The sequence below is a fragment of the Mobula birostris genome, chromosome 14 (genome assembly GCF_030028105.1).
Source record: "Mobula birostris isolate sMobBir1 chromosome 14, sMobBir1.hap1, whole genome shotgun sequence".
NCBI classification, from domain to species: Eukaryota; Metazoa; Chordata; class Chondrichthyes; order Myliobatiformes; family Myliobatidae; genus Mobula; species Mobula birostris.
The window spans coordinates 38,830,086-38,849,155 of record NC_092383.1 but is presented as its reverse complement, the minus strand read 5'-3'; the positions used below and the strand labels follow the sequence as shown (position 1 = coordinate 38,849,155).

General features: G+C 41.1%; 1 protein-coding gene across 6 annotated transcripts in view; it reads right to left on the bottom strand.

Annotated features, from left to right (window-relative positions):
- Positions 1-205: 205 nt before the first annotated feature.
- Positions 206-19,070, bottom strand: part of arnt2 (aryl-hydrocarbon receptor nuclear translocator 2) — a 393,077-nt gene continuing 374,212 nt past the window's right edge. For 5 of the 6 annotated variants that reach the window (XM_072278401.1, XM_072278402.1, XM_072278403.1 and 2 more), the window contains 2 exons: positions 8,752-8,897; positions 206-4,728 (listed from right to left, as the gene is read on the bottom strand). In XM_072278401.1, the coding sequence (XP_072134502.1) occupies positions 4,630-4,728; positions 8,752-8,897 (245 nt within the window). In that variant the 3' untranslated portion in view covers positions 206-4,629. The remainder of the gene's footprint in view (positions 4,729-8,751; positions 8,898-19,070) is intronic. The other variant, XR_011889078.1, reaches the window with a different exon arrangement.

The following is a 19,070-nucleotide window of genomic DNA, read 5'->3' as shown; positions in this document are numbered from 1 at the left end:
TGTTAAAGTCAATGGAAGAAAAGTGGGCAGAGTATATATTTGAGTTGATATTTCAACCTCCAAGTTGGATTTTTCCAAGATTAACACTTGGTCCACAGAAAATTACTTCAAAGTAATCGTTATTAAAGTTGCCCTTTCTCTAAAACATGTCTGCACAATCACATTTATAACTATACTGACTGAAGAAACATATTTATTGGTGGAGTTACATTTTTTACTTAATGAAACATAGTTAACAAAATGATACTACAATATACAAAAATAAAAGCACTTTTGCAGAAATTAGAATACTACATTACATGAAATTACTTCAGAAGTAGTTACAAAACACTGAAAATACAGAACATTTGCTAAACATTGATCCACTGTGCTCCTAACACAACTACTTACAGTTCCATTCTGCACTTAAGTTCTGCAGAAATTAACTTTTAATCTAATCCATTAAGCAGAAGCTTTAACATTAAACAGATTTAATATGTTACAGACAACATTTGTTCAACAGAGATTACTCAATGAAAACATCAACTTGACAAGGGTGCTTAAATTAACAAGATTTTTCAATGCTCATTATTTCTTAAACAGCTACAATTTCAACATGTTTAAGTTATAGATCCTTCTGCAGAAATGATATCTTAAGTAAGTTTGCACAGTCTATGATTCGTGATTGACCAAGGCCAAGTCAGATTTCCATTTGAATCTGGCTGGAACCAAAGATTCTGCAGGAACATCTGCTCCAGAAGGTGGGGAGAATGAGAAATTGCTTGCTACTTGAAGCACTCAGACTCAGAGAAACTACAAAAATAAAACTACAGTATTTTGTACAGTAAAGGTAGGGCTTTGGGTGCCTTTATTGGTCTCATTACTGGTTTAATATCACAGTGAAGCCTCCTGATTGGTTAGATGTCACAGTGAGGATCAGTACTATTTTCTTCTTAGGCAGTCCATTGGAATTGAGATGACCTAACCCTCTTACAGTGTTCTTCCACTAACTCCAACTCCATAAAAATTCACATCTCTTCGATTCTTTCCAGGTCTAAAATTTCCAATATCCTCATTCCTTCCATTTAGGCATCTATGCTTCCTGACTTAGCTTCTATCCAGCAGAGGCTGTCATGCACTGCCATACCAACTAAGCTCTGAGCTCCATAATCTCCTCCCCAAATCGCACTTACCTACTTCCCCTTTAAGTCGTCTCTCAAAACCTTCCTCTTCGACCAAATTTTTGGTCATGTGTTTGATATTAAAGTTACCATAGAAATGTAATTTTTGCTGTTATTTCCATTTCTACTGTTCTTCTGCTCTTGGATTTAATGTGACAGAGTCAACAAAAGATTCAAAGGCTGAGTATTGGCAGGTTTGATTAAACATTATTGAAAAGGAATTATAAGAGAGAAAAAACTCAAATAAAATGAAAGAAACTGGATTGCACAGGAAGCTAATTCTGAATGGGTTCATTTTAATCTTTAAGTTATATCCATATGGATTTTTGTAAGTATTAGCATTCTTTTAACATTGTCTAGTAAAAAAAATACTTTGAGAGGTCTTTTTCATTGATTGTGGAAAAGAATGGATGCTTTTAATTATTCTGGCCTTATTTTGCATTTTGTTAAAGACAAAGGAAATAATTTGATGGAATATCATCATCCTTAAAAAAACAGTACAAAAAAGTTCTTTGCAAGGGTTCAGCCACACAGGTTGCACATTAACTCAACAAGCTGTGAAATGCAGATATCCACTTATGCTTTTCCTCTAAAGTTCAGTCCTTTTGTTTATCTGGTGCTTTTAGTGCGATGCAACTCATTCACTAGTTAACCGCTTATACTGGAGGCACATTTTATTAGCTATTATGAGTAACTTCCTTTGGTTAAACCACAGGAAGCAGAAATGTGGAAATTACATTTTAATTGCATAAGGACATTTCCTAGACTGACACTTAAATACGTTGTTCTGCAAACTGGCAAAGACTTGATTCCTATGCTGTAAGCAACTGTAAAACAAACTGAGGGAAGGAAGTTAAATTGTAGTGGAAGGTGTTGATCTTTGCCGCAGTATTCCCTGCCGGATGACCCACCATGCAGATTTGGTCTGTCCAACAATTGGAATGGAGTGCAAAGAAAAGGACAACCACTGGTCATTACGAAGAGGAAATCAATGTAAGAGTTTTTTGAAGGTGCTCTTCAAAGAAAGAAAACGTCTATCAACTATAAGATGGCCAGAAAAATTGGAGATAAACTCCAGTTTCTTTTTGCATTTGCAGTATTATCTAAACTGTGTAAATCAATAGCATTAGAAAAACAGATTTTTAAAAGGTAACCATTATTCTGATATATTTTTAAACAACAGTGTCTGCATTTCTACCAAATGCAGAAAGTTAGGATATTCTTCACTTTACAATGGAAAATTATTTGGTGCAAACACAATGAAGTTCACTCAGGGAGCGATGCTCTGGCTACAGGTTTATTATTTAATTTATTTATTGAGATACAGCACAGAGTATGACCTTCCAGCAACCCCTGATTTAACCTCAGCCTAACCACAGGACTATTTACAATGACCAATGAACCTACCAACCCGTACGTCTTTGGACTGTGGGAGGAAACCGGACCACCCACATGGTCACAGGGAGAACATACAAACTCCTTACAGATAGCAGTGGGAATAAGGGTGACCTGTTCTTTTCAAAGAGCATCTTAAGCAGCTTCTCTTCTTTTGAGTTTAGGAAGGGTGTCTAAATTATATTTTTGTCTTGGGTGCATACTGATATTCCCTAAATTTGTGTCAGTAAATGCTAATTGAATTCAGAGTGACCACCATCTCATCCTACCATTTTCACTGCAATATCAAAGCTCCCAAGTTTTTGCTTAAACTGTTTAATTGGTTCCATTGGTACTGCTGATCCACATACAGAAACAGACCCCTGCCCCCCGTGCACAACTCAGAAACATCACTGAGGACTCAGACAACATCACAGAATGATCGCAGCACATTGAAGTTAAAGCATGAATTTGATGGCATCTTTCTCAATTTTTATAATGAATATAAAAATGAGCCCTTAAAGAAATGAACCAAATATAATTAGCCTGCTGCAGCCCGCTGTGAGATTTATCTCTCGAGTGAACTTAAAAAGTTGGAGAATGGTATTTTTGTTTGGCAGGTGGGACAAAGTGATGCGGAAGATTGGTTGGTCCCTCTCTTTCCTTCAGGAATTGGGATTTTCAAGGTATTAGCCACTTTCCTTTTCAATACGTTCTAACAGAACTGAAGTTTTATCTTATAACCCAGTGGTTAACAACATTGGATCATATATAAATGGAGAAGGAAATGCCAGTCACATCAAACAACTGCAGTACAAAGCAAAGATACTCTTGGTTTGTTGAATTGTTCTCTACGGCACAGATGTGACTTATATATTTTGTTATCTATGAATCATAAAATATTTCATTGTCTATTTGACTTAAAAGCATTCTGCAATCAAACTATAATTTTCCTTTTGTGGCTGTCTTCATATGGATTCCCACTTCCTCAGCAATGCATTGCAGTTGTTAATACAGCATGTACAACTCAGACACAAACACTGCAAACACTGGGCACACTGTGTAGTCAGTGGTAACCCAACAATAACCGGTAAAAATAAAGCAATCCTCCCAGTAGGAATCTGCAGAAACTACGGGGAGTATTCTCAAGGCGAGGCTCTGTGCCTAATTAGGACTTTCTGTGACATAAGGACTACCATGTGTTGAAGATAGCCCTGTCCACCAAATGAAAGAAGGATTGACTGTCCAGTAAGAAACATTTCCAGACCTGTCAAAGTATAAAATCTTTAAAAAAAACTGAAAGGTTCTGAGACATTCAAAAATGTTGAAATATTGTAAAAAGCAAAATTAAACTTAAATAGATTAGAAAATTAAAATAAACAATTTTAAACATTAAAAATTCTAAATTAAGACATTCGAGACTTTAAAAAAATCTGTAAAGATATGAGTATTTTAATTAACTATAAGTTTTTTTTTTAATTACTGGACTTTTACCTTAGGCTCATGTAGTTGGTTTCTTTTATTCAAATCAGTGGTGTCTCCTTGGACCTGGCACAGAGTTCTCTGTGATGTAAATGCTAGGTTTAGCCCAGTTTCCTCTCTCACAACAAACTCATGAGAAGTCCAGAATTGTAGTGCACTTGTTGGTTGGGCGGATCACTGACAGACCTTTAGACTTCTGTGTTTATAAAAGCATGTACAGAAATGCTGAAATTGTTATTTACACAGAGAACTGATGGTGAATGCCAACAGTTTCAGTGTCATTACATTGTAAGAGCAGAGCAATAATGTTCTAATTGTTGAGAAATGGTCAAATAATAACTGTGGTATTGTAACCATTTTCTCACTGGGTAGTGGGGAGTGTGATCTTACAACATCTGGGAACACCTCAGTATTCATTACAATTCATTGGTTTGTTGTAGGTCCACAGTTTCTTGCCTGGAATGTTCGATATTGTTAGCTATTGTTATTGAATTAATTCCATTTGGCTTTATTTAAGTGGCTCAAGTTTTGGAAAGCTAGTTCCTAATCTGGAGATATTTACTTCACTTAACTGCTCACTTTTTACTGAGCAGGTGGAGATTTATTGAAGTATTTATTCAGAAAAAGATGGGAACATGCTTAGGTCAGCAAAGTCCTCATTGTTGTAATTTCCAGTGCCCTGTGTTGGATCTCCAAGCATGGACAACATATCCTGCAAGTAGAAAACAATCACAGGCTTAGAGTTTTGGAAGAGTTACACCCTGTTGTAGAAAATGTAAATATCAAGCCTTATAACAATATTACCACCAAAAGAGACAAAGAATGGAACATGCAACAAATACATGATTATGTATATATGAATTAACATACATGCCAGCGCAATCAATGTTGTTTAAGAACTACTGCATTTTGTAAAAGATATAACAAGTTTGGACCTACACAGATCTTAGATGACCCTACCTCGTAGAGTCATCCTCAGCTTTGCACTGATTTGTACAGTGCACACACTGCAGAAGTATAAAAGGGAACAAAGGAATCTATGGGCTAAGAACATACACTGGGCCAGAACTTGCTGCTTGAGCCTGCATAGTTAAACACAGACCTACCTCCTCCAGATCTCCCGTTGTAAATTTGCTTCTTCATCTAAGATAGAAAGCCCCACGTGGCAGCAAGCCCCACGCAGTGCAATGCCACCAATGTGGGCAAGAGCGAACAAGCCGTGCCCATAGAAGGGGCAAAAAACACTGTAACAGCGGGTCAACTTATTTTTGCTGACAAACACCTAATCAGGATAACCCTGCTCACAAAAACTATGACTGTTGGCTAACCCATTATTACTGATAAAACACTGGCACTGCTGGCTAACCTGCTACTGATATACACTGTCACTGCTGGGTGACATATTACTGACAAATACAGTCACTGCTGGGCACCTGTGAGTGACAGACACTGTCACGCTGGATAACCTGTTACTGACACTGTCAGTGCTGGATGACCTGTTACTAGCAAATACTGTCACCACTGGATAACATGTTACTTACACTGTCACCACTGGCTAACCTGTTACTGACAAACACTGTCACTGCTGGGTAACCTGTTACTGACAAACACTGTCACCGCTGGATAACCTGTTACTACCAAACACTGTCAGTGCTAGATAACCTGCTACTGACAAACACTGTCACTGCTGGGTATCCTGTTACTGACAAACACTGTCAGTGCTGGATAACCTGTTACTGACAAACACTGTCACTGCTGGGTAACCTGTTACTGACAAACACTGTCACCGTTGGATAACCTGTTACTACCAAACACTGTCAGTGCTAGATAACCTGCTACTGACAAACACTGTCACTGCTGGGTAACCTGTTACTGACAAACACTGTCACCGCTGGATAACTTGTTACTACCAAACACTGTCAGTGCTAGATAACCTGGTACTGACAAACACTGTCAGTGCTAGATAACCTGGTACTGACAAACACTGTCAGTGCTGGATAACCTGTTACTGACACTGTCACTGCTGGATAACCTGTTACTGACAAACACTGTCAGTGCTAGATAACCTGTTACTGACAAACACTGTCAGTGCTAGATAACCTGCTACTGACAAACACTGTCACTGCTGGGTAACCTGTTACTGACAAACACTGTCAGTGCTAGATAAACTGCTACTGACAAACACTGTCAGTGCTGGGTAACCTGTTACTGACAAACACTGTCACCACTGGATAACCTGTTACTGACAAACACTGTCAGTGCTAGATAACCTGTTACTGACAAACATTGTCACCGCTGGATAACCTGTTACTACCAAACACAAACAGGAATTTGACTGCTTTTGAACGTCCCTGAAGTTCAGAAATACCCAAAGTAATCACAAGTATTAAAGATCAATAGAAGAAATACTGTATACAGCTTAAAATGAGTAAAAACATAAAAACAAAACAAAACTCAAACAATTAAAAATATTAAGCTAACTTAACTAATTAAACCATGTATCCTGGTTTCTACTTACAAAGGTCTTCTGCAGCTATTGTTTTCAATCCAAATGAGTGAGCCTGTAATTCTCTCACCAGGTCCAAACTACCGTAAGCTCCAGGCACATTCAACAGTACAAGATCATACTGGGCCACTAGACTTCACAATGAGTCGAATACCAGAGCTCAAAGAATAACTACTGCAAGGAGCCAGCAAATTTTGAATATACTGTTTTCAAATGGGAATGACTGACTTGGTGGCACTTTCTCAGAGAAATGCTGGCAGTTCATTGCCGACACCAACATTTCTCAGTAATTTCTCGTCATTTCATTCATCGTCTCTGGAGGAAAAGAGTGCAGATCATCCTACCAGGGCAGTGGGTGAGACAGCTGGCTATCCCGGGTTTAGCATCAAGGAATTAAGCTGGTTAATTTGAAGGATTATCAGTTGGAGAGATAATTCAGAAGCATCTAGATGAGCATTTGAACTCCTCAGGTATATGCAGCTATGGACTGAGTGCTGGAAAAGAACCTAAATACAGACGGATGGATGAATGGCTTGGCCAGATTTGTCCAGGAATCCGTTTAGAGCTGCATGATTCAATAATTGAACCAGACTCACTGTAGCCATTATTCCAAATAACAAAAAAAAAGTTTTCTAGCCGTATCTGGACAGAAACTAAAATTGGTGAGCCCAGTTCCACACTTCAGCAAAATAGAACAGACTATTACATTTCAGATATTTTAGAAGATTCGTAGAACGGTATTGGATTGTTTGCTCAGCTATTTAACAATGCAGTTTATTCTTGTGTTTGATGCCTCTTACAAAGGTAAATTGTGAAAGGTCAATAGATCTGGAGCATTATGCAGGCAATAACTTTCAAATCTATGCCTTAGCATCTTAGATTGTAATGCTCCTGCTTGCTAGTTTAATAATCATTTGTCTCTTTGACCTGCTCTGTCTCTTACAGCTGATCTTCCACCTCAGTGCCATTTTCCTGTATCAACTCCATACCATCTGATTTCCTTCAGATTCTGAATTCCCAATAACTAAACCCTCTGGGGTAGAAGTTTCCAAAGACTCTTTACTGGTTGAAGAAATTTCTCTTCTTTTCAGTCTTAACAGTGCACCTGTTCCTCAGCTAGGGTAAATTTCCTCTTAGCAAGTAGCCCATCCAGCCATGTAAAATATTGTTCCTTTGAGTTTCTGATTCTTCTGAACTCACCAGTTTATGGGCTAGTGTACGTAAGCCTGCCGTCCGAGGAAGCAGTCTGCTGAGTTAGTGTACTTCTTTACATTCTGTAACTCTGGAGTGGGGTGCATCTTGAGCTGTTACATGCATTTATAACTGATATCAACAGATTTTGTAATCCAGGGATGTTGTGGCATTTGATGACTGGATGGGACGTGGTATTGGGCAGGGAAGGTACAGGTTCGAAGGGCTGTGTTACTAACTCCAGATTGTTATAGATTTTTTAAAAAAAGTTTGTTTTCAGGATGTGGGAATCACTAGCAATTCTTGCATTTACTGCTTGTCCCCACTGTGACTTGCTTGGCCACAATAGAGGATGGTTCAGAGCGAACTACACAAGACTAAAGTTAAAATGAAGATACAGATTTTGTGACCCTCAGTGTTTCAACTAGATCGTTATGACAATGTCAGAATGCCATGTTTGAAACAAAAGAATTAATATGCATTCCCTAACATTCATGTCGGGATTTTAATGTGTAGCCTCCGTGTTATTAATCTGGGTCAACTGATTATTAATCCAGAAATTTCCCTATGTTTTGTTTGTCCTGAGAAAAACGCACCATGATATTTCCTGAGACCATATATGTCATTTTATGTTTCAATACCCATAAGATTTGCAGACATACAGTTTCTCTGGAATCCATTCTTAACCTGCGGTCAATGCTGAATGACACTGTGCATTTGTTCAGTTCAATTGTCCACTTAGATTTAATAAACTGAAAACTCACAGACTGATTACCATTTATATAAATCAGGAAAGTACCAGTGCATAGAACAAAAATGTTTTTAAATATGAAGCTAATGGTTTGTGGTGTGGCTGAAGGTAATTATGTCATATCAGTGCAGTTTTAATTTAATCAGATTAATTTGTCAAATTATGTTTGTGAATGAATTCCAAATGGCTGTAAGCATCTGAGTGTGTTCTCATGAGCAGCTGTGAAGTATTTGAGATCATAGTCACAGACCAGCACTGTGCAAACCCATTTAGTTGGTTCTTCTCACCTGAAAGACCTCAGGTTGTGCTTGTTGTTGGTGTGTATGCTGCTCGTTGGCTTGTTGATTGTGATGCTGGGCTTGCCACTGAGACCATACCGCTGAGCCTTCGGAGGATCTGCCCTGGAACTGCCCGCTACTTTGTCCACTCTCAGCTGTGGGTAGGATTTCAATACATAAAAACATTAAGTTACTTCTAGTCAAAGTACAGTATTATGCAGTTGACAAAGATACAGTTTGTTACAAAACCAAAGCGGGACAAGCCAAACATTTTAGTGAGCAGAAAAGGAAGTGACTTTTACTGATATTTTTAGAAGATTAATGCAGATATCATAATATTGATTGCAGTACATGAAAGTCAATACTGAGGAAAAGGTAGAAAAAGACATGGGAATGGTATCCATATTTTCTACTGAAACTCAGGAGCTAAGGAAAAAGGCCATTGACAAATGGAAGGTAAATGGAAGAGTGCCCGGAAGCAATACCTACTTGAACGCATTTTCAACAGGAGTGACAGGATAGACTTCATCATATGTTGAAGTCTTCTTTTTCATAGTTTAACCCTGTCCTAATTTCATTGTTTAGTTTGGCAGGACAACTTAAACAAGCATATTACTGAAATGGTGAGAGATCACAGAGCTCAAGATGCAGAGGGATCTGTTGTTCAAGTGCATGATTCGCAGAGGGCAGTATGCTAGTGCAGCAAATAATTAGAAAAGCTGCCCAATGTTATGGTATATTGCTTGAATGTAAGTACAGGGAGAATATAATTCAGGGGCTCATTGTTGAGATTACACCTGGAAGATAGTGTACAGTATTGGTCTATTTATTTAAAGAAGGATGTTATACTTCCGGACAAGATGGTGTCAGTGAACAACAATTCCTCAGGTGACATCTTCCAGATAGCCAATCTTTACCATTATATTACTTTCTTTACATCTTCTGCTTGTTCTTTTTGTCTTTATTATGTTACGACAACTGTTAGAGCCTGTGACGTGCAGTTTGGAATTCAATCGAATGATCTAGTGATTTGCTGTGTCCGGAGAGGACTGAGAACCCAAGCTGCCTCATGGAAAAGACCAGGGATCACGAACTGCCTCATGGAAAAGACCAGGGATCACGAACTGCCTCATGGAAAAGACCAGGGATCATGAACTGCCTCATGGAAAAGACCAGGGATCACGAACTGCCTCATCGAAAAGACCAGGGATCACGAACTGCCTCATGGAAAAGGCCAGGGATCAGGAGCTGCCTCATGGAAAAGGCCAGGGATCAGGAGCTGCCTCATGGAAAAGATCAGGGATCAGGAACTGCCTCATGGAAAAGGTCAGGGATCACAAACTGCCTCATGGAAAAGGCCAGGGATCACAAACTGCACCATTCTGAAGCACTGAGGAAGACTGTAGCATTGAAACAAATACGAAGGAGGTCAACAGTTGTTCTCAATGGAGGCCATCAGTAGCTGGATCTGTTAGTTTTTTGTGTGTGAGAGAGGGGGTTGGGGGCTTTGATGCTATTGTCACTGTTCTTTTCTGTGAGGGGAGGGGTTGGGGTTTGATGCTATTTTCGCTGTTTTTACGAGGGAGGGGGTTGGCGGTTTGACATAATCATCGCTGTTTTTTCTGTAAGGGAGGGTGTTGGGGGTTTGGGGTTTTTGATGTTCCAGCTGCTGTTTTCTATGTTGGCGATCTATTAGTTTTTATGTGAGAGAGGGGGCAGAGGGGGGGTTGGGGGTTTGCAAGTTTTGTTTTTTTTTCTTGTGCCAGGAGTGGGGCGGGGGAGGAAGTTGATGTCTTTCTTTCAACAATTCCCACAGCTTTTCTGTATTTCATGACCATCTGGAAAAGACATATATCAGAGTTGTACTGTACATGCATATTCTTGACTATAAAATGAACCTTTGATCCTTTGAAGAGTTTGGAGACAGCTCAGAGATTTACTAGACTATCCCTGGAATGAGTGGTTTGATAGATAAGGTGTGCATCTACTATAGTTTACGTGACCATCAAGGGCTTAAATGAAACATACAAGATCTTAAAAAGTTTTGATAAAGCCAAAGCACAGATTACAGAACTAGGAGTCACTATTATGGAGGGATATGGTCCAGGTGCAGGTCAGTGGGACTAGGCAGAAAAATGGTTCGGCACAGCCAAGAAGGGCCAAAAGGCCTGTTTCTGTGCTGTAATGTTCTATGGTTCTATGGTTCGATTTAAAACTGAAGGATTTAGAACAGAGATGAGGTGATTTTTGTTTGCTCTCAATAGATTCTCAGACCTCTGGAGCTTCGCAAATTAATGATGCAGGTACCTATTGTACATCAGTAATTTACAATTTGCACTTCTCAGCTGTAATGTCTTCTCCTTTAAATTAATATGTTAATCTGTCTGGTACAAATAGACATACAAACTAGGACTAGGAGTAGGCCATTTGAATCTTTGAAACTGATTTGCCGTTTAAGAAGGTTACAAATTTACTGACTGACCTCAACCCTCCATTCCCATCTGCATATCATATCCTTTCACCCTTTACTTATCAAAAAATTTAATTTGTTCCACCTCAAAACTACTAGCTGAACTTAACATGTCTGAAACTTTAATTTCATAGCCCACACCATCGCTGATAAATATCAACTAAGGAACTTGCCTTTTATCTGCATGTATATAACATATAACTTTGAATCATTTTTTTGGTCTCTGTTTCAGCAATTCTATTTTAAATCCCTCCTTGGCCTCACATTTTCTCCCTCTCTGTGAATTCTTTCCTAACCGAGGACCCTCAGATATCTCTGCAGACCTCTAAGTCTCACCAATTATACATCCCAATTCTCAGTGCTTCTCTATCATCTCTTCAAGTGTCTCACTTTTAACTCAGCAATTACTCAATATATTTCCCAATGCATTTAAGCTGCACCTTCAAAACAAAACCTTCTATGAAATGCCGTGGGCACTTTACTCGCTTAAAGATGCAAGTTGTTGTTTTTCAGTGCTGATCGATGGCCACAAATGAATTCACAGAGCTTTATAAAGTTTATGACATTGAGGCCATTCTGACCATTATATAAGTACTGATATTGAAGAGCTATCCAGTTTCATCCTACCGTCCAATGGCAGGGCCCTGGCCCTGCAAGTCACAGCCCCTGAAAATATATCCAAATGTGAAAGGTTTTCTACCTCTACCTCCTCTGCGTAAGTTGCCTCTTCTCCAATCTAATCCTTCTAGTAGTTTGAATGTGTGGCTCCTGGTCTTTGACCCGGCCATTTTGTTAACATCAGTTAGGTCTGCCCTCAGCCTCCTCTGTTTAGAGGAAGTGACTGCAGCCTATCTGTAAGGTCACACGGCACAGAAACAAGCCCTTCAGCCCACATAAACCATCTGGCAGCCATCTGTAGTATTCTACATAACCACTAGTTTATTCTTGGGCAGTTTGCCTATCAACTGTTTAATTTTCTAATGTGCAATACCAGGCGTGACTGATAAGTTTGCGGCCTAAGGCAGAAGGAGTCAATTTTAGAAAACCTGGCACATTTATTTTTCCTACATTTACACACTTAGTCCAGCGGTGGTGGAGCAAACGGATCCCTTCTTTGTAGAAGTCGGCGCTTTGGACCTCTAGAAGTGGTCCATAACAGGGGTGATTGATAAGTTCATGGCCTAAAGTAGAAGGAGATGAGGAGAAACGTCAAACTTTCTGCATTTTCACTCAAAGAGTTGAACTGCACGTGCATGTAACGAGAGCTGTATAACTCATCTCCTTCTACCTTAGGCCACGAACTTACCAATCACCCCTGCTGTGGACCACCTGGAGGTCCAAGACACTCTCGTTACATGCACAAGCAGTTCAACTCTTTGAATGATAATGCAGAAAATTTGAAGTTAATAACTCATCTCCTTCTACCTTAGGCCACAAACTTATCAATCACCCCTCGTACTTCACACATTTGTATATAATTCAGCATAATATTCTTAGAATGTACTTTGTAAGAAAATAGGAACAGGAATAGGCCGCTCAGCCTGCTCCAGGGCTTCGACGACTCCTCTGTGTCAGTTCCCCTGAGGCTTCAATTTCCCAATCACTATTGCTAACAAGGTGTTTGAAAAACTGAACTGAAAAACTTAAGTTATGTGGACCAGACAGACTATACCACAGGGTTCTGAAAGAGTAGTAAAGAGATAGTGGAGGCATTGGTAGCGATCTTTCAAGATTTTCCAGATTCTAGGTTCCAGACAACTGGAAGATTGCAATGTCACTACACTCTTTAAGAAGTGAGGGAGGCAAAAGACAGGAAATTATAGGTCAGTCAGCTGACAGTGGTTGGCAAAATGTCAGACTCTAGTGTTATTAATGATGTGGTTTCAGGGCTACTTGGAGGCAAATGGTAAAACAGGTAAGAATAGTTTTCTTCAGGGGAAGTTTTGTCTGGGAAACTTATTGGGATTCTTTGAGGAAATAACAGGCAGGCTAGACAAAGAAGAGTCAGTAAATGTTGTTTTCTTGGATTTTCAGAGGCCTCTGACAAGGTGCTGTATATGAGACTGTTAAATAAGACAGGAGCCCATGGTATTACAGGAAAGATACTAGCATGGATAGAAGATTGACTGATGAGTAGACGGCAACGAGTGGGGATAAAGGGTACCTTTTCTAGCTAGTTGTAGATGTCTAGTCGTGTTCTGTGGGGGTCAGCGTTGGCTCCGCTACGTTTCACATTATATGTTAATAAGCCTGATGATGGACTTGTGTTTTTGGCCAAGTTTGTGGATGATTCAAAGATAGCAGAAGGGGTAGATAGTGTTGAGGAAACAGGGAATATGCAGAAGGACTTGGGCAGATCAGGAGAATGGGCAAAGAACTGACAGATAGAATACAGTGTAGGAAAATGTATGGTCATGCACTTTGTAGAAGGAGTAAAGTCCAAGACTATTTTCTGAATAGGGAGCAAATTCAGAAATCAGAGGAGCAAAGGGACTTGGAAGTCCTAGTGCAGGATTCCCTAAAATTTAGGTAATCTTACTTACTGAGAGAATCCTCCTTCATGACCTAACTGCAGTTTACATAACGCCAAATGCAAATGTTAAGCAACACTCAATGTATTGAGTGCCATGGTAAGCAAACAAGAAACAGCCTACCCCAACACTGTAAATGTAAGATTTTTACTCATGTATGTGAAGGATGTAAGAAACAAAATCAACTCAATTCACCTTTGACATAAATGTCCTGGGACCTCAATCATGCTTGTTTGAAGAAATCTTGCCTAATTATCATCAGCATGTCACCTGCAGCACCAGGGGTCCCAACACACTTGACCACTGCTACACTACCATCAAGAATACCTACCATTCCACCTGTAGACCACGTTTTGGGAAATCTTATCATATGGCTGCCTCCCCCTACCTGCATTTAGGTAGAGGTTAAAGAGCAAGGCACTTGAGGTAAGGTCAATGAAGAGGTAGTTACAGAAGGCTGAGAAGCAGCTACAGGACTGCTTCAATTCGGTGGACTGGGTGATGTTCAGGGACTCATCAGAAGACCTAAACGAATATGCCATGGTAGCCATGGGCTTTATAAAGACACCTGTGGATGAGTATGTCCCCATAGAATCACTCAGAGTCTTCCCCACCCAGGAGCACTGGTTGAACCAAAAGATCCGCAAACTGCTGAGGGCTAGAGCAGTGGGGTTCAAATCTGGCAACCCAGGAAAGTACAAGAAGTCCAGGTATGACCTCCAGAAAGCCATCTCATATGTGCAGTGGCAATTCTGGACCAAATTTGAAACTTAGGAAGATGCTTGACAGCTGTGGCAGGGCTCGAACACCATCACCTCCTACAAAGCAACATAAATGACAAAAAGCTTTTGCTTCCAGATGAGCTTAATGCCTTTTATACTCACTTTGACTGACAGAACAAGGAAGCACCTTGAAGATGGGTGGAGCTAAGGAACTAATGGCACCTAATGGCAACTCCTTTGTTTGCATCTTCGGAAACAGCTCTATTTCCATCTTTAATATCTCTATTTTTCCCTTTCAGGGTTCTTTTGAAGACCCTGACCTGGAGTTACAAACTGACTTCGGTTCTTTGCGGGAATGGGACCCACTCTTAGGGTCTCGTGAATGGCCTTTATTTGAGATACCAAGGACACGGCCGAAAGCATCAGCTCGCCTTCGGAGTTCCGGGACTTCGTGGCTCTGGAGGCGGGCGTACTCGTGGTCGGTGACTCTGCAGGGAATCGGTGTGTCGTGGGAGTCGAAAGATCGAAAGCAGCAAGCTGGCTGCTGGCTGTGTGTCCAGAGACCCGAGTTCTTTGGGCACACAGCTCGGAAAAGTGATGCAATGGACTTTTAACATCGTACATCAGCGAATCGTTTGCTATGTGTCCCCTCTCGCTGTGAAACAGAGATATCTCTTTTTCCATTATTAGGGAGAGAGAGAGCCTGTAGTATGTTGAATTACCAGGTGAATGAGTAGTCTTTGGGGTTCTGCAAATCTGTGTCTTTATTGATGCTTCTCTCACGCTTGAGTGCTCGGTGGGGGGCACCGATGCTTTTCTTGCTTGTGGTGGGGGTGGATTGTTGCTTGCTGCTGCTTACATATGAGAGGGGGTGCTGGGGGGGGGCTTTGGGGTTCTAACATTTAACAGTCATTCATTCTTTGGGGCACTCTCTGTTTTCGCAGATGGTTGTGAAGAAACAGCATTTCAGGGTGTATGGTGTATACATTTCTCTGACATTAAATGTACCTTTGAAATCTTTGAAACAAACTCCCAAAGCCTGTGATTTTAGTCTCTGAGGCTGATGTGACAGCATCCTTCAGGAGCATGAACCCCAAAAAGCATCTGGTGTAAGTACTAAAGGCCTGTGCTAAACAACTGGCGAGAATGATATTTATAGCCTTGTGCTTTGGCAGTCTGAGCTACCCGCCTGCTTCAAGCAGGCTTCAATCATAAAAATCCCAAAAAATGTGGTAACCTGCCTCAGTGCCTATCGTCCAGTAGCACATACATCCACTGTGATGAAGTACTTTGAGAGGTTGATCATGAAACACATCAACTTCTGCCTGAGGAGTGATTTGGATCTGGTCCACTTTGTTTACTGTCATTAAAGGTCAACAGCAGATGCCATTTCACTGGCTCTCCAATCAGCTTTGGAGTATCTAGACAGTGAAGATACATACATCTTCAATAGATGCTCTTCATTGACTATAGCTCAGGATTTAACACTATCATTCCCACAAAACTAATTAATAAGCTCTAAGTCCTAGGCCTCAACACCTCCTTATGTAACTGGATCTTCGATTTCAGGTCGGACAGGCAACAACTTCTCCTTCACGATCTCCATCAGCACAGGCGCATCACAAGGCTGTGCGCTTAGCTCCCTGCTCTACTCACTTTATACTTATGAATGTTAGGCTAAGTACAGCTCCAATCACTTATTTAAGTTTGCTGATAACACCACTGTTGTTGGCTGAATCAAAGGTGGTGATAAATTGGCATATAGGATAGAAATTGATAATCAGGTTCAAATGTGCCACAACAACCACCTCTCACTCACTGTCAGCAAAACCAAACCACTGATTATTGACTACAGGAGGAAGAAATTGGGGGTCCACAAGCCAGTGGATTAGGGGGTTGGAGATGGAGAAGGTGAGTAATTTTAAAATTCCTGGGTGTTTTCATATCAGAGGATCTGTCCTGGGACCAGCATGTAAATACCATTTGAAAGAAAGCATGGCAGCGCCTCTACTTTCTTAGAAACTTGCACAGATCTGGCATGGAAACACCAATGCCAAAGAAGAATACAGCATAGTTCATCACAGAAAAAGCACCCCCTCCCACTGAGCACATCTACGACAGGTGCTGCCACAAGAAAATAGCATGTATCTTAAAGGGCCCCCACCATCCAGGGCATGACTCCTTCTCGTTACTACCATCAGGAAGAAGGTACAGCTTTAGGTCCCACACCACCAGGTTCAGGAACAGTTATTACCCTTCAGCCTTGTGGGACACCACTAGTCACAATCCTCCAATCTGAATGTACTCCCTCCACCATCACCCCCTGCCTTCTGCAGGCAAGCTAATTCTGAATCCACCTGGCCAAACTTCCCTGGATCCCATGCCTTCTAACTTTCTGAATAAGCCTACCGTGTGGAACCTTGTCAAATGCCTTACTAAAATCCATATAGATCACATCCACTGCACTACCCTTATCTATATGCCTGGTCACCTCCTCAGAGAACTCTATCAAGCTTGTTAGACACGATCTGCCCTTCACAAAGCCATGCTGACTGTCCCATGATTCTCTAAATGCCTATAGATCCTATCTCTAAGAATCTTTTCCAACAGCTTTCCCACCACAGACGTAAGGCTCACTGGTCTATAATTACTCGGACTATCCCTACTACCTTTTTTAAACAAGGGAACAACATTCGCCTCCCTCCAATCCTCTGGTACCATTCCCGTGGACAACGAGGACATAAAGATCCTAGCCAGAGGCTCAGCAATCTCTTCTCTCGCCTCGTGGAGCAGCCTGGGGAATATTCCATCAGGCCCCGGGGATTTATCTGTCCTAATGTATTTTAACAACTCCAACACCTCCTCTCCCTTAATATCAACATGCTCCAGAACATCAACCTCACTTATATTGTCCTCACCATCATCAAGTTCCCTCTCATTGGTGAATACCGAAGAGAAGTATTCATTGAGGACCTCGCTCACTTCCACAGCCTCCAGGCACATCTTCCCACCTTTATCTCTAATCGGTCCTACCTTCACTCCTGTCATCCTTTTTTTCCTTCACATAATTGAAGAATGCCTTGGGGTTTTCCTTTACCCTACTCGCCAAGGCCTTCTCATGCCCCCTTCTTGCTCTTCTCAGCCCCTTCTTAAGCTCCTTTCTTGCTTCCCTATATTCCTCAATAGACCCATCTGATCCTTGCTTCCTAAACCTCATGTATGCTGCCTTCTTCCACCTGACTAGATTTTCCACCTCACTTGTCACCCATGGTTCCTTCACCCTACCATTCTTTATCTTTCTCACCGGGACAAATTTATCCCTTACATCCCGCAAGAGATCTCTAAACATCGACCACATGTCCATAGTACATTTCCCTGCAAAAACATCATCCCAGTTCACACCCGCAAGTTCTAGCCTTATAGCCTCATAATTTGCCTTTGCCCAATTAAAAATTTTCCTGTCCTCTTTGATTCTATCCTTTTCCATGATAATTAAAAAGGCCAGGGATCGGTGGTCACTGTTCCCCAGATGCTCATCCACTGAGAGATCTGTGATCTGACCCGGTTCATTACCTAGTACTAGATCTAGTATGGCATTCCCCCTGGTCGGCCTGTCCACATACTGTGACAGGAATCCGTCCTGGACACACTTAACAAACCCTGCCCCATCTAAACCCTTGGAACTAATCGGGTGCCAATCAATATTAGGGAAGTTAAAGTCACCCATGATAACAACCCTGTTATTTTTGCACCTTTCCAAAATCTGCCTCCCAATCTGCTCCTCTGTATCTCTGCTGCTACCAGGGGGCCTATAGAATAACCCCAGTAGAGTAACTGCTCCCTTCCTGTTCCTGACTTCCACCCATATTGATTCAAAAGAGGATTCTGCTACATTACCCACCCTTCCTGTAGCTGTAATAGTATCCCTGACCAGTAATGCCACCCCTCCTCCCCTTTTTCCGCCCTCTCTATCCCTTTTAAAGCACTGAAATCCAGGAATATTGAGAATCCATTCCTGCCCTGGTGCCAGCCAAGTCTCTGTAATGGCCACTACATCATAATCCCATGTATGTATCCAAGCTCTCAGTTCATCACCTTTGTTCCTGATGCTTCTTGCATTGAGGTACACACATTTCAGCCCTTCTATCTTACTGTCTTTACACCGTTTATTCTGCTTCTCTTTCCTCAAAGCATCCCTGGAGAGAGTGAGACGCTTGTGGCTTGAAAGCCAGTTATGAGGTGCCGATGGTGGGGGAGGGGCGGTGAGAGGTGGAGAGTTGTGGTGGGGAGGAGAGTCATCAGGTAGGAAAGGTACTGCAGGATTTCTGGAAGAAAAGATTAAAAAGAACAGTAAGAAAGAACAAGCCAGGAAATGAGGAGGAGATTGAGAGGGGGGGAAATGAAATATAGAGATTTGTAAGAGGGAGTTCATCAAAACGCATCTATATCCAGGATTTCCAACCTTCTTTATGCCATTAACTGAGGGGGTCCATGGTCCCCAGGTTGGAAACTTTTGATGTATATGCATCTGCAAGTGTGCAGAGGTGCAGAGATCTGTAGCAGGGTATACATGCATATAGGGGTGAATGTGTTCATCGTGTTGAT